General features: G+C 39.0%; 1 protein-coding gene across 2 annotated transcripts in view; it reads left to right on the forward strand.

Annotated features, from left to right (window-relative positions):
- Positions 1-16,826, forward strand: part of PDE11A (phosphodiesterase 11A) — a 427,278-nt gene that overhangs the window by 279,689 nt on the left and 130,763 nt on the right. For both annotated transcript variants that reach the window (XM_045066809.1, XM_004768993.3), the window contains exon 10: positions 14,738-14,788. In XM_045066809.1, the coding sequence (XP_044922744.1) occupies positions 14,738-14,788 (51 nt within the window). The remainder of the gene's footprint in view (positions 1-14,737; positions 14,789-16,826) is intronic.

The raw sequence follows: 16,826 nt of genomic DNA on the forward strand, positions 1-16,826 counted from the left end.
GTTAAGGCCTCTGCCTTCGGCTCAGGTCATGATCCCGGGGTCCTGGGATCGAGCCCCACATTGCCTCTCTGCTCAGTGGGGAGCCTGGTTCCCCCTCTCTCGCTGCCTGCCTCTGCCTACTTGTGATCTCTCTCTCTCTGTCAAATAAATAAATATATATTTTTTAAATCTTTACTAACTCCAATCAGGATATAAATTCTGCTATCATAATTTGGATTCCCTCAAAATTTTCTCATATTCTAACCAATCCCATTTGCATGTTGTTGACTGTGTATTCAATCACTGGTATTTGTTGAGTTACTTTGCAGTGGATAGTGTTCTAGGTATTGAGGATTCAGCAGTGAGCAAACAAGTAATATTCCTATTCTCATGCACCTTGTAGTCTTTGGGAAAAGACAATCAGTAAGTAAGTAAACAAATAAACTAACAAGATAAATTCATGATGATGTGTCATAAAGAAAACAAAGCAAGATACTTTAATAAAGAAATATGTGCTATTGCAGATATGTTGGGAAGAAATGACAGTAGACATTTGTTATCTCAGTCCTTGTTTTTTTTTTAATTTCATCCAGACCTATTTTACCTATATGGTTTTCTGCTCTAGCTTCTTGAAACTTATTGAAGACACTAAGCATAAGATTTTTGAAAGGCAATGGCCCTTGCATGAGATGCTATCAAAGATATATTTTCTCTAAGCTTTCAGGATGAGGTCCCCTTTCCCTTGGACTTCAGTGTTTCCTAACTGGCAAGGCTTTGTGGCTGGCCTTAGACCTCTCTTATTGTCCACTTACATACTGTTGAATCCTCCAAGAGGGCCAGAATGGAGCCCTTCAAAGCATGGGACCCAGGCCAGGTACTTGGACTGCCAGAGTCTCCAACAATACTGACAAAGGCTGAGTACTTCGTGGTTCTGGTCCTCTTCTCCCTGAGCAGGGCTCTTCTTTCTAGATCTCTGTGCATTGTCTCCATAGATCTCAGCATCTAATTCCACTGCCCTAGCCCAGCCACCATTCTCTCATCCATAGCCACTCCTGTCCACCTCCAATACATCCTCTACACAGCAACCAGGGTCAAATTCTACACATAATGGGGATCGCTCTATATAAGTTCAAGAACAGGAAAAACTACATCAATAACAAGGGAATAACTGCCTCAAAAGTTGGAGGGGTGGTCACCTCTGGGATCAGGTTTAATTGAGAAGGGGCTTCCTTGATCACAGTGATGGGAAAGCTAACAAGATCATGTGGGTCTCTTACCTAAAAAACCTCAGTGTCTTCCCATTGACTATAATAAAATCTTTTATTAGCCCAGAAGGCCCTGGATGGCCTGGACTCTGCTCAGCACCTCTACTTCATCTCAGGCCACCCCTGCCTCACTCATATTATCCTTAGAAGCAACTTCACCTTCTGCCCAAAATATCTTCCCTCCACCCTTTGGTCTGGCTAGTCCTTTTTATTTTCCAGGTCTTACCTTAAATACCATCTCAGCAAGACCATCTCTAACCAACTTTCCTTCCACGCCCCACACTTGGCCCACCCCCATTCTCATTCAGCATTTTGCTTATTGACTCTGTAGCAATTATTTCAGTGCATATGTTTGCCTGCTTAGTACACTCTCTATTGCTGAAACAGAAGCTCCATTAAGACAGGGACCATGTGCACAGTGCTTGGAACAAATTAAGTCCTCAGTAGATACTCCTTGGTTGGATGAATGGCTCATGATCTTGATACCCACCTGAGATAATGCTGTTTCCTGACTTTCTCAAATACCATCTGATTTCTATGACCACCAACTTTAGGTCGGACAGATTAAAAATTGCCCTTTTTAGTCTTACTTTTGGACTTCCCTTCCTTCATGGCAACCAGCCATCCCTGTGGGTGACAGTGGCTCAGAGTAGGCCCGGTCCCTCCTTAGTCCTTTCACTCCAAAAGGGGCTCCCAGCAAAACCAAGCTGCATCAAACATAAAGTTCTTCGTGCTTCCTGCATAACCACTGCAAATAAGCAATATTTCTTTCTCCCAAATCAGCAACCACAGTAGCCTTGTTGGTTATGCAAAATCCATGAGGGAAGAGGTATAGAAAATAAATATATAAATACTCAATAATGGGCTGCTTAGAAGTATGCCAATAAGTGAAATCAGACTACTAATAGTTCCAGATATGTAAATTATAGATTTGAAAAGCCATTGGCACATATTATAGTCATTTTAGACACAGTAATAACCATTCCAAGTTGCTCAGTTAGTCCAGAAAAATGTTATGTTCTCCTCTGTTTGAATTAACAAACAAGAAAAACAAGTAAGCAAGGAATTCATTAGAAAAGCATTTATGAAACATTAATACATATAATAACATACATGATTAAGAAAAACAGCCTCACATTAAAACAAAATGTGGGGAATAATGCAACTGTAGGAAAGAAACACTTATTTTGAAGGAGTTATAAATTATATTCCTTTAGGTGTTTGTATGGGATCATATTGAATCACACTAAGAATTAATCCAAAAGAAATCTTTTTCATTTAAGTGTTAATAGCTGAGATCTTTAATGAGGGACTTACTAAAACTTTTATTACTTGGGAGAATTATTACCACATACAACTTTTTTGAAAGAAATAGTGTGTTTCTTTCACCCTAAGGACATTGAAATGATTGACATTAATAACTAAGCAATTCCTTAATGTTATGTAACAGAAAAAAGCCAATCATAATCCTTCACTTATAAATAATTCTCTTCTATAGGTATCAGAAGATGTTTAGTCAAATCAACGATGTTTAATGAGCATATACTACATGTACTATAATGCTAAATATAAAGAATATTTAATGAGCATATACTGTAATCCCACTTATTTGGAGATCCTGCCTACCAAACACAGCTCTTTGGAACTCAGAAGAGAATCAGGAAATAAGTGAAAGTCGAATAACACCACAAAATTCCTATACTACAATTCATACATTGGACACATCTGCTCCGATTTCAAACACAGTTCTAACACAACTTGCTGTATGATTGCCTAGTCTGTTGTGATATTCATTAGGCCCACGAGCAAATATTTCTGATTCTGTCCCTTTGAGCCTATGGTATGGTTACACTTTTGCACTCCCTTGAAGTCAAATGGAGACATGGGCCTTGCACTGGCCAGTGAAAATTGAATGGAAAATGTGGATATCTCCTCCCTTTTACTGAAGAGAGAACTGAGCCTCACATGGGGTGAGCCATTAGGCTAAAGTTACTGGGCTTGTGAAGCCAGGATTATGAGCTCAGTCAGTCTGACTCCAAAAACCCCTCTGCTCAACTGCCAAGCTATATTGCTTCCCACTGTCACTGTACTGTGGTGGCAAATTAAGAAAACAACACTTCACTAAATGAAAGGAAATGGCCTGCCTTTAGAATTGCTGTAAATAATCCATAAATCAATTAATCCACACAAGCAAAATCAAGAACTACTATTGACCCCTTTAAATAAGGAAAGAATGTGGTCATACTATAAGCCAGTGACAATTCAGGGATGAATTCTGATTTCTGTGCTCAAAAATGTTGTAGAGTTGACTTATGTGATGACATGATTTTAAACAGGATTGTGACCCAATTGCTTTCATAAGCCAAAATGAAACTAATTTCACTTATTTTATATTTCCATTTTCAACATAATTAAGAAATGAAAAGAAATCTAGTTACAGGAAGTAGAATTAGTAAAATAGAGCTAAGGAAACATTTCAAATAAAGAAGCTGTTCAGATCACACTGGGATTTGGGAGAAGACTCGGATAAGCTTTATTTCTTTCCTCTCTACTCACTCCAACATCCAGCCAGTAAGGTCCACTCTGATTTCTAGGCATTTTTAACCTGGAATCCATGGGTGAGATTTAGACCAGCGGTTCTCAAGCTGTGGTTCCCAGATCAGCAGCATCAGCATCACCTGGGAACTTGCTGAAAATACAAACACTCTGGCTCCCCTCCAGACCTGCTGACTTGGGAACTCTAAAGTCAGGGCCCAGACATCTGTGCTCTGATGCACACCAAAGTTTGAGAACCACTGAGCTAGTGAATAACTTAAGGTGTGTATGAGAACTTCTGATGTATAACAATATGGGTGAAATATTATCTAATTGTAGGTACCAGCATTTTATGGGAAAATCCTTGGCAAGCCCTCTTGGGGGTAGTAAAGATATGATGGAATAGGTTTTAACTGCCTCCAACAACCAAAGGGTGTGGAAGACATTCTGTGTGAGAAGGAGAGAGAATTTTGTTATTTTACATTTGAAACGGGGGGAGAAGGGAGAAAAGGTAAAAGGGAAGAATACATTGGAGAGTAGCCAGGAAAATGAGGAGAGGCTGCAACTTCTGAGATTAAGGGTCAATGAAATTCCACATTGGTGGAAGGAATCAAGAGGCATTTTGAGAATGGTGAAGCTGGCATTTTATTTGAAATGATGTAACCCCATCATTTGTTTTTCACAAAAAGAAGAAAGAGGGGAGAGAGAGAAATAGAGAGGAGAGGAGGAGGAAAGGAAGAGGGAGAAAGAGAGAGAGAGAAGGAAGGAGGAAAGAACAAAAAGAACACTTTCTTGATCTACTGAACTCATGAATGGTTGATGTGAGTGGATGTTTTTATGAAAATTTAAAAAGGAGTTGAATTTCACATCTATGTACAACGGGTACAGCATAAAAATACATGGGAACTTGAAGGTCAAGTAAGAATATGAACCTGCCAAGAATTTGCAGATACTTTGAAAAAGGCTTTGAATTTCCATAGTATTGCATGGTTTTAGGGGTTCGAGTCAATCTTACCTAAGTTTTGAAAGACAAGCTTTAATTGACAGTTGGAATACATTACATAAATTATGGATGACATGGAGTGGCAAGTTCCAGTTGAAGACTGATGTTGTTTTGCTTATTTAATGCTCCTTATCCACTATCCTAAACCTGAGTGGCTTAAAACACTCAACATTTTGCTTATGATCGTATGGATCAAGAATTCCAAAAGGGCTGGAATAGATGGTTCATCTCAGATCCACATGGTATCAGGTGGGTGATTGGGGCAGGAAGATGTATTTCAGGATGGCTTCTTCACTCACTTACATGTGTGGCTTCATAGAGCTCCTTGGCTTCTTTCTCCTTGCACTTGGCCTTTCATTCCTCAGGCTTCTTCATGTGGCAGAACATCTCATGGGGTAAACAGACATTATACACAGTGGTTCAGGGCTACAAGAGAGAATATTTCATGGGCTAGGCAATAGAAGCTTCCAGTCACAAGACCCAGTACAACTAGCACAGCATCACTATTATATATTATGTCATTAGTGAATAGTCACAAACCCTACCTGGAGTCAAGAGGAGAGGACATAGACTGTACTTCTCATGAGAAAAATAGCAAGGGATGTGTGGCCTTCTTCATCTCTGTGGATAATAATTTGCATGTAGTTACAGAGTACCTGATGAGTTTCAGGATTTCTGCAATACGAAATATGTTATCCCCTGTATCCTATGTACCTGTACCAATATTTATCAACTTACAGGCAAAGGGTAAAAGATAGTTTGAGTAACTACCAAATGAATGTCAATGTTGTCATTATATCCTAGCTAATTGGTAGTATTTATAATTATGAAAGTATTTTAGAGTCTTGCTTTTCAAGATTAGGTTGAAATTTGGAGAGTTGTTACCAATATTATCATTTTAATTTAGTAATGACATTGAATAATCAGGTTAAACCTTTGCTTTGGGTGAATAAATGATGAAGACACAACTCATCCCAAGTTGAGGGATCTCTCAAACCAATGGAGATGTTGAATCCACACCTTTGAATAAAACAAATGCAAAAATGGCACATCTATTCTGTCAAGAAGATTCACTAATAGAGAATCCAGCGAAGATGAGCAGTTCTCACACTGACTTAAAAGTCTAAACGTTTAATATGGGGACATCATTGTCAAGGTAGATTTCAGAAAACCAAGCTCTTTGAAAAACTTCTATTCACATCTCACTGAACACAATATGGTGGGCGCTTTTATATTCTTTCTGTTTCTTCTTCTCTTCATAACAAGAGGCTTGTTACATCAAAACTAAGATGACTCTTTTAAGCCCCCACTAAGATGAACCCAGTAAGAACTTGATACTTTCTTGCAACCACAGTTTCTTATACTTTATTCTAATTTGTCCTACTGGTCAAGTGGAGAGCTTTTAGGCTCTTATATGAGAAAGTCACTGTTTCTTATATTCCAGGGGGCCAGCAGTGGCTACAGAGCTAATAGGCTTATTATCAGTACAAATGATACCTAATACAAAATGAAATTGAAAACCAAAATTACATCCACGTTTTAGGTATAAACCTAATCATTTAAATTTAGACATCTGTGATTTTCTCAAAATTTATCTTTGCAGCTCTTTTATCAAGAGAGCCTTGGAGAAAAAAAAATACACTGTATGTTAATTTTAAAAAGAGAGAGAGCACCTTGGACTGGATGAGTTTGATCCAGAGGCTCATTTCTTATATTCGGATTGCACATATGTAGCACAAATGCCACCACTCTTCCTGCCCAGCACCTACTGAAGACATCAGTAATCAATCACAGTGCACAGTGCTGGGCTCCTCTGTAAGTCTCAACAACCATTTCCAGCACAGTCGTTCATACGACTCCCAGCAGTCAAATAAAATTGAGACCCCAAGTAAAATTTATTTGGCAGGAGGGGAAAGGGAAGCCCCAAATGTCTGTTACAATGGCTTGCACATAGTAGGCCCCACCAAAATATGTGTTGATAGGAACTACAGATGTGGTCCTTCTTTCTTGCATGTAGTAGTTAAAAAAGCAGCAGATCTTAAAGTCCAGCTGACAATTGGTTATTTACTACCCCAGATTCAGCAGGTATCTTCATTCTACTTTAAATTCAAAAAGGTCAAATCTGCTTTGGATTTTTTAAAATATTTGTTTATAACAGGGTCGCCTACATGGCTCAATTGGTTGAGCTTCTGACTGGATTTCCGCTCAGGTCATGATCTCAGGGTCCTGGGATGGAGACCCAGGTAGGGCTCCCCACTCAGCATGGAGTCCCCTTGTCTCTCTCTCCCTCTGCTCATCCTCTCTCTCAAATAAATAAATAAATAAATAAATCTTTAAAAATATATATATATTTTTAGGGGCATCTGGATGGTTCAGTTGGTTACGCATCTGACTCTTGGCTTTCACTTGGTTCCTGATCTCCCCATTGTGAGTTCAAGTCTCATGTTGGGCTCCACGCTGGACATGGAGCCTCCTTAAAAAAATAAATAAAATAAAATACAAAATAAGTAATATATATATATTAATGGCAGATACAGTCTGAAGGTCATGGTAACATATCACATAGCAGACGCAGGTTTCTGAAGTCCCTTTGTGAACATTCCATTCCATTAGAAAGCAAGCAGTTTCTCAGTTTCTACTTAAGTAGTAGAAACATGATCTCCGTTTCTACGCCTTCATTCCGTGGAAGTATCTGCGAAGCTTGTCATCCTTTTGTTAAGAAATCCTCGAGTCTGGTTCCTCACTGAGAAGGCACTTCCATTAGGTCATTCCAAGTAAAATGGAAGTTCTTTTCCGTATGGGTCGTCATCATCCTTGGCTGGAAGCCTATGGCTGATAGCAAATCTTCTTTATTTCTATGGAGCTCATCAACATAAATTATTTGGGACTTTACTTTGGATTGGCTTAACTTAACTCAGATATGTTTAGTTTCTAAATGCCACCACGTGCCACTTTTGCCACCAGAGCCATAAAACTTCAGTAAATATTTATGCCCTGCCTTTCTGCCCGAGACAGCCAGTCTGGGGCTTCAGCAAGGGCTGTGTTCCTCCTTGCTGTTAAATAGTTCTTTATAGTTGTACTCCTCTCAGCCAATATCTGTAATGGTCCATTTCTCATTTTAGGAGCAAATGACTGCCCAGATCTACAATAAATTAACATTTAAAACTATTGATGTGAGAGATTTGCTGTCAGCTACTCAAGGGCACTTCCTGGGAATTCAAGGCGAGCACTGGCTCTGGTCTTGAACCGCGTTTGACAGAGGGCAAGGCTTGGTCGTGTTTCTTAGCTTGGTTCATTGTTTTTCTTTTGAAATGTAGTTAATTGTGTTTTCCCACTGTAAAAGCTCCACAAAAAAACATGAGTCCTTTACACTTTTGTTCATGGGTCTGATGATTGCTTTATCTTGCTTTTCCTGCATTTTTTGTTTCTTTGTTTTCATAAGAGCAAGTTCAATCCAAAAGCTAATTGTAGTTGGTAGGGTTTGCAAATAATAACTTATTTTTGGAGCTATTAAAATTTCTCAAGTTAGAGTTCACCTGCTCTAACTACTCATTAGTTAGAGTCACTAGTGTTTACTTGAGAAATTTTCTAATTTAATACAAACATACAAGATAAAACCATCTGGGATAGAAATTTTCTTGTGAAAGTTTAATATTTGTCAAGTGTTCTGTGGATCAGTTTTGTACATAAGCTTTATACAAATTTATTTAGCTGTCAAAAAAATTGACAAGTGAGTATGTTATGGCTAAACTCATAACCTAACAATGTTCATCACAGAGAAAATATTTATATAATTAAGATTTGCGAAGGCTTCTTTCTTAAAACTACTACAATGCATTCATAGTAAAGCATTTTTACTAGACCAAAGATATTACCACTCAAAAACCAATACCTAGATCTTGACATGAAATACACAGCTGATGGAATTCTTATAAAATTAATAGAGTCTGGACTCATGGAAGAAGTGCTCACTTATCCAAGAGGGTCTGACAATAGTAGTTTAAAAAAAAAAACATAATTCTTGGGGTGTCTGTGTGGCCCAGTCGGTTAAGTGGTCAACTCTTGATTTTCGCTCAGGTTGTGATCTCAGGGTCGTGTGATCCAGCCCCACCTCCAGCTAGGAGCTTAGTGCAAGTCTGTTTAGATTCTCTTTCCCACCCCTTTGTCCCCAGGCCCCTGCATGTGCTCTCACACACACACTCTCTCTCTCTCTCAAATAAATAAATAATCTTAAAAATATATATATAATTCTTCATTTGCAACAACATGGATGGACCTCAACACTACTGTGCTAAGTGAAGAAGTCAGACAGAGAAAGACAAATTCCATGTGATTTCAATTACATGTGGAATATAAAAAAAGGCAAAACAAAACAAATGAGCAAAAAACCAAACACTCTCTTAAGTATTGAGAACAAACCGGTGGTTACCAGTAGGAAGGGAGTAAGAGGATGGACAAAATAGGTGAAGGGCTTAAGAGGTACAAACTTCCAGTTATAAAATTAAAAGTCACAGAAATGAAAAGTATAGTATAAGGAATATAGTCAGTAATATTATAATAACATTGTATGGTAACTATACTTATTGTCATGAGCATTGAGTAATGTGTAGAATTGTTGAATCAATATGTTGCACACCTGAAACTAATATAACATGTCAATTATACTTGAATAATCATTTTTTTTTTAAAAAGAAAAACCTCCAGGCCATGTCTATTTATCTATCTATCTACCTAAAAATATATATTTTATTCTTTAAGTTTAATTCTCAACAATAGAAATTTGCTTGATCTTTTAGTCTTTAGTCCTTAGTTGTGCCATATGGTGTCATATATGTGTGCATATATATATACATATATATATATATATATACACATATATATATGTATGATTCTCTTTTGAATATTTTGAATATTTGCTATGCTAAAAGTAATCAGGAATTACTTTTGTTTTATTTTCTTCAATGGCATCCATCCATAGATTTGTCACAAGATCTTAGATTAATGGGGTTATTTGACATTGCTAAAAATATTCCAGACTCAAGGCATTTGATAGGTTTGCCAAATAAAATACTGGGGGAAAAAAGTCACTGGGAGATATTGTGGGGTGAGGTTGGGGGAAGAACATGAATATTCTGGGATGTGGCTTTGAGTTTTCCATATTTGTTTCTAGCCTTTTTTTTTTTTAAAGATTTTATTTATTTATTGGACAGACAGAGATCACAAGTAGGCAGAGAGAGAGAGAGGAGGAAGCAGGCTCCCTGACGAGCAGAGAGCCTGATGAGGGACTCGATCCGAGGACCTGAGATCATGACCTGAGCCGAAGGCAGCGGCTTAACCCACTGAGCCACCCAGGCGCCCTGTTTCTAGACTTTTTAATTTGGAAAGAGTAGAAGTAGGGTTTCTAGGTAAAAACACAAGACGCCTAGTTAAATTTGAATTTCAGATCAATAACAGTATTTTTAGTAACAGTATGTCCCCATTTTGCAAATATTGATTGTTGATCTGAAATTCAAATTTAACTGGGTAATCCTGTATTTTTATTTGCTAAATCTGGCAACCCGACCTACATGGCTCAGTTTATGCTCTAAGGCGTATTATGATTTCACTAATGGAAAGATAGGCATTAAGGCCACTCGTAATATAAGCAGTGAAGCATTGTGGGAAATGGAGAGCTTCTTTTAAGATCATTTTATTTTTTACCCCTTGATTCACCAAATATCTATTGAGTACCAACTAAGTATCAGGCACACTCCTAGGGACAGGCTATCCATGGGGGACCCAAACCAGACCTGATCCTTCCGAGTGCTTCCAGTATAGGGGGGGAAGCAGGTGATGAACAAGCTCACTAATTACGCCAACTGTGGTAAAGTGGTGTGAAGTGGACAAAAGTCTTTCTCTGCAATAATTGTCTGCTTCACTGATTCAAACAGTTTCAATTAAGTGGAGTTGATGGCTCCTTTTTTTTTTTTTTTTTTTTAATAATAAAGGTTGTGGGCAAATTTGATTTAAACAAGGTGAGTGGGTGGTGTGCCCTGAATACTACAAGCCTGGCTAAGCACCATCTGGTGGTAGAGATTTTGAATTTCAGCTTGAATTTTTGTGGAATTTTCTTTGTTAAAGTAAAGATAAATTTTGAAAATTAATCTGCAAAGAGAGACTTATAAGTTGTAAGAAATGTTAATAAAATGACATCCAAATTAAAGTTATCAGAATAGGGGCGCCTGGGTGGCTTAGTGGGTTAAAGCCTCTGCTTTCGGCTCAGGTCATGATCCCAGGGTCCTGGGATAGAGCCCCACATCTGGCTCTCTGCTCAGCAGGGAGCCTGCTTCCTCCTCTCTCTCTGCCTCTCTGCCTACTTGTGATCTCTGTCTGTCAAGTAAATAAATAAAATCTTAAAAAAAAAAAGCTACGAGAATAAAACAGAACTAAAAGGAAAAAATCCATTCAGTTATTTTTGCATTGAAAATATCTATAAGTACTTATGATCCAATGAAAATAATACTTAGGATGACACAATACTCTACCAAATACTTATATGACAAAAATGTAATTAAATATTAATACAAGAGCTGTAAATTGATTATTTGTGTGCCAACCATTTGACACGGATTATCCCATATAACCTTCCTAATAACTGATTGAGGTACAGGACCACATCACAGAAGTTTCCCCATTAGAAAATATCTTGGCTTTTAATAACCAAACCTCATAGAACATATTTCTTTCTCAATACAACATTTTTTAACAGACTTTATTTATTTGACAGAAGGAGAGGAAGAGCACAATCAGGGGGAGCTGGAGAGGGTGAAGCAGGCTCCCCACCAAGCAGGGAGCCCATGTGGGCCTCAATCCCAGGACCCTGGGATCATGACCTGAGCCGAAGGCAGATGCTTAAGGACTGAGCCACCCAGGTGCCCCCTCAATACATTTTTGTGCCTTTGTTTATATTGGGAAAAAATATACTTCCTGAAAACTCTGTAATTTTTTTAAATAAAATGAGGTGTAGGAAAAATTTTGATTTACATTGCAGATAGACTTGGTCTAACATCCAAATCATGTGTAGACAGACATGTTGGGAATCACACAGAATTTAACAATGAGGCTGTGCATCTCGGTTGTCCCTGCTGCTAAGAAAGACGACTCCTCCCGATTTGTCACCACAGGCTGCTAATATTTAGCTCTTGTTTTTGCTTCATAGTATCTGACAGTGTGTCGCCTCCCAAAGATGAGAAGTTGTTGAGAAAACTATGGGAAAATAGGCGAGTGATCAAAGTGCTGACAATGGGAGAGAAAATTCTACTGAATAGAGAGCAATGTTTGATTAAGACGTTTTGGTTATTATCAGAAGATAAATAATTGATGCAATTTATAACCTAACATTTTTTGTTTCATACATACAGATTCATTTTACTGTGTTTTCATTAAGTTTTAGGAAGCCCCGGTAGCTTTTATCATGTATTATAATTTTTTTCAATGAAAAATAATGGAAAACAGGCTCCCTGTGGGTGTTTTCAGGTGGAACCTGATTTTCAAGAATAGATTACTGGTGTTAAGCAGGAGATACCTGGGATCAAGCCCCACATTGGCCTCCCAGCTCAGTGGGGAGTCTGCTTCTCCCTCTACCCCTCCGCCCTGCACATGATCCCTCTTTCTCTCTCAATAAACAAATAAAATCTTTTAAAAAAAAGGAATGGGATTGGTAGCATGAAACATACAGCGTGTATAAAGTGCATGTGTGTGTGTGTGTGTGTGTGTGTGTGTGTGTGTGTGTGTGTGTATGCCTTGTAACATACTAACACTGACTTAAGCAAATGTGTGTATATTTGTCTTACATAACAAAAAGTCTGAGGCAGGGCAGTCCAGGGCCAGACTCATTTCTCTGTCCCATTCTGCTCTACTGTCCATTACAAAGCATCACTCACACTCCTAGTGGTCACTTGCCAGATGCCAGATTTTGCTGTACCCCAAAACTTGCAGCTGTTTTTCAGAGAAGAAAAAGGAAAGAGGCAGCCAGCCCCACCATTCCCACTTGTATTTCACATTCTCACTCCTCATGACTGCCCTAGCTGCAGGGAGCCGTGAATTCAAGCCTCTGAATCATAAGTTACAATGAGCTTATTACCACAGAGTTTGAGGTCCTGCTGACCTAAGGCATCATCAGCTGTGGTTTGGCTGTGGCTATGCTCTTCATTTTGGGACCCTGGCTAAAGGAGCAGCCCTTCTGGGGGGCCACACACTTCCCACCGTGGAAGGGCCCAGGAGATGGCAGAACCATGTGATGGCTCTTACAGACTGCTCAAAAACAGTATCTGTCACTTTTCCCCACAAGGCGTTGGCTAAATTTAGTTATATATTAAGGCTGTCAGGAGGACAGAGAAATATAATCCTCTTACAAAAAACATCACAGATGCTTGGGCATATCAATATAATCTTTCCTATGTGATAAAAGCAAGCTAGTGAGACTAGACCGGAAATGGAAGTTGAGTCAGCCGTCTGTAGTGTCTGCCACAGTTCACACACACACACACACACACACACACCCCACACACGAGCGCACGTCCACACACCACCCACAACATTTTTATTTATTTATGTTCCAGAGTATTCCACAGAGCAAGTATTCATGTCCTTTTGGAACTGTGGTCTTGAGTCACATCATGTCCCTTTGACAAAATAACTACCTATAAAAACATCCTGACTTAAAATACTTCGCCTTTAATGGGGACTACAGTTCAATTCAGCATTATAGTAGATTCCTTTGCAATTGCACAAGTAACAATCTGTGTCACGGTTATTGGAAATTTTGTGTACATTAAAATCCACTGTTGAAGACAGTCTCTTCAGTAAATGGTGTTGGGAAAACTGTACAGCTACACACAAAGGAGTGAAACTGGACCATTGTTTTACACCATTTACAAAAATAAATTCAAATTGGATTAAAGATTTGAATGTAAGACCTGAAGACATAAAACTCCTAGAAGAAAACATAGGCAGAGAAACTTTTTGACACCAGCCTTAGCAATATTTTTTTGGACCAGCCTCCTCAGTTAAGGGCAAAAAAAGCTAAAATAAACAAATGGGACTTCATCAAGCTAGAAAGCTTCTGCACAGTAAAGGAAACCGTGGACAAAACAAAAAGGCCGCCTACTGAATGGAAGAAGATCTTTGCGAATCAAACATCTGATACGTGGAACCTAAAAACAAAACAAAAGAACAAATGAAACAGGGGCGCCTGGGGGCTCAGCCTGTGAAGTGTCTGCCTTCTGTGCAGGTCATGACCCTGGAGTCCCCCGGATCGAGCCCTGTATCTGGCTCCCTGCTCAGTGGGGAGTCTGCTTCTCCCTCTGCCCTGTCCCCAACTCTTTCTCTTTCTCAAATAAATAAATAAAATGTTAAAAAAAAAAAAAAGAAAAGAAAAGAAACAAAACAGAAACAGACTCATAGAAACAAGAAACAAACTTCTGGCCACCCTAAAGGGGAAGAGTTGAGCAGGGGGAGGTGCAGATGAAATAGGTAAAGAGGATGAAGAGATCCAAACTTCCAGTTAGGAAACTAAATCCTGGGATATAATGTGCAGCATAAGAAATACAGTCAAGTCTACGGCCATACCACCCTGAACGCGCCCGATCTCGTCTGATCTTGGAAGCTAAGCAGGGTCGGGCCTGGTTAGTACTTGGATGGGAGAAATACAGTCAATAACATTATACTAACTTCATGGTGACAGATGGTAACTAGATTTATCATGGGCATCATTTTGTAATGTGTGAGACTATCAGATCACAATGGTGTATACCTGAAACTAATAGGATATGGTATGTCAATTGCACTTCAATTAAAAAATCCACTATTGTCAAGGTGATATAATGAACTGTGTTTATTTATAAGCCAGGAGAATTTCAGAGAATAGTCATGTCTAGGTATTAAACAGTTTGCTTTCCCTTTTCTTCTTAATTAGGTGCTGTCATACCATGCAACATGTTCAAAAGCCGAAGTTGACAAGTTTAAGGTAAGAAAGCAAAGTGTGCCGTGCTAGTATGTCATGTTAAGTTCCACACAGCATTCTGACCAGTTGTCACTTGCCTCTGTAGAATCGTTCCTGCCCACTAGGTATTAGGGAAAAGAACTGGGCAAAGGTGTGTTTTGAATATTTCAGTCTTAGAGGGGAAAAGGGACTTACATATATAACTGAGTAGCCCCTTCATGATCATTTAAATGACTCAGTATTTATTTCTTTCCACTTGTTAAGTAAGTGTGATATTAGAAAAAAATCTGTGTAATATTATGAGAATCGGGATACCTGGCTTTAACATTCGTTTTTCCTCCAACTTTCTGTTCACTTAAAATCTGTATAGTTTCATCTGTAAGAATAAGTGAAGAGATTAGGATAATACTAGCTAACATTTGCCAGCTGCCTACTATGGACCACAATACAGAGCATTTTACCTATATAATTCCTTGGAGTTTCCTAACCCTGTGAAGTACATAGTCATACAGATGAGTCAGTTGAGGCGTGGAGATAGTAAGTAGACAGGCCAAGGCCAAATGATTGTAAGGGGTAGAGCCAGGCAATCTGTCCCTGAAACTGCAATTCCTAACCACTGTGTTCATTGCTGTTCAGTGGAAGCTTCTTTCAACTCCAACATACTGTAAGTCTGTGAATGAGTCTTACATATTCTTTACCTTTGTTTTTTTAAGATTGTATTTGTAAGTAATCTCTACCACCAACAGGGGGCTCGAACTCACAGCCATGAGATCAAGTCACATATTCCAGCTGAGTCAGCCAGCCACCCTAGATATTCTTTTTCATCTCAGTCACCACCATTCTCGTAAAGGCAGCACCAGAATTCTTGTTCCTTGCCCTGCATTTCTATCCAGTCGTGGTCAAAATGTGAGAGTGTGGGAGACCTGAGTTTCCTCCCCTTTGAAGGCTTTGGTCTCTGCCTTTTTAAGTGTTTAAGGAGGTTCAGAATGATCAGCTTAGCAAACACAACAGTAAGAAAGATAGTGTTTTGTATTGGTATTTGTATGTAATAACCCTTGGTGGCTACTCTTCTAAGAGTTTCATTTACATACAGATGCATTCATCTTCCCAGGAACAATGGTCCAGAGACCTTTGGGCCTGATCCCTGCATCAGATCTTTAGAGTTGGGGCACACAAATAAAGAAAGGGGATAAGGGAAGACTCCAAACTCAGAGTGGGGATGAGGGGACTGCTCAGAAGGGCAGGGAGCAGCACACTGACCATGGGTGCAAGCCAGCTGCACGGGCTCCAGCCAGGGATATATGGTGTCCTTGGCTCAATGGGAGGCTTAGGAAAAGAGCTGCAGGAAAAGAGTGACCCAGACCAGGGTGGACATGTTGCCAGCAAGAGGTGACAGCTGACAGCAGAAGGAGGAGATAGAACACCCCAAACTGTGGCAGTCAGGGCCTGTTGTTAGGGAGATAAACATCCTGCGTATCAGCTAGAATGTGAATGTCGTCCAGGTATCCCTTCCTGTATGTTGTGTTCACTGCTCTATCCCTATGGTTCTGGGAACATGGTGATACTTAGTAAATATGTGTTGGATGAGGAAGGAAGGAAGGAAGGAAGGAAGGAAGGAAAGAATCCATAAAGCATCAGTGTTCTGTAATTCAAAACAATTATTCATTAAGAATATGTTAAAACCATGGTTACCTATGATTATTTTTTGTATCTTCTATCTATTTTATAAATATGTCCATGAAAAGTAGGTACAGCTTTTGTACTTTAATAAAGTTTAGTTACCTAGAAATCCAATTTAGGGAAATAACTTGCCACCAATATTTTACTGTTCTTACTGTTTTATATGTTTACTGTTATTTTATTATCATCATTGCTAAAATAAGGAAAGGACCAGCAGGGAGAAAGACAGTAAGTCTTACAGTGGGACAGATACAACTGTGGGAGCTATTTGATGGGACACGTACAGAGGCACAGCAGGTCAAAATCGATAGCTGTGTACCCTCTAAACATACCGCCCTTTGTTTGGCTTTAATTCTTAATTCCATAGAGTAAGGAAAACACT

The sequence above is a fragment of the Mustela putorius genome, unplaced genomic scaffold (genome assembly GCF_011764305.1).
Source record: "Mustela putorius furo isolate JIRA1106 unplaced genomic scaffold, ASM1176430v1.1 tig00003869_pilon_pilon_pilon, whole genome shotgun sequence".
NCBI lineage: Eukaryota > Metazoa > Chordata > Mammalia > Carnivora > Mustelidae > Mustela > Mustela putorius.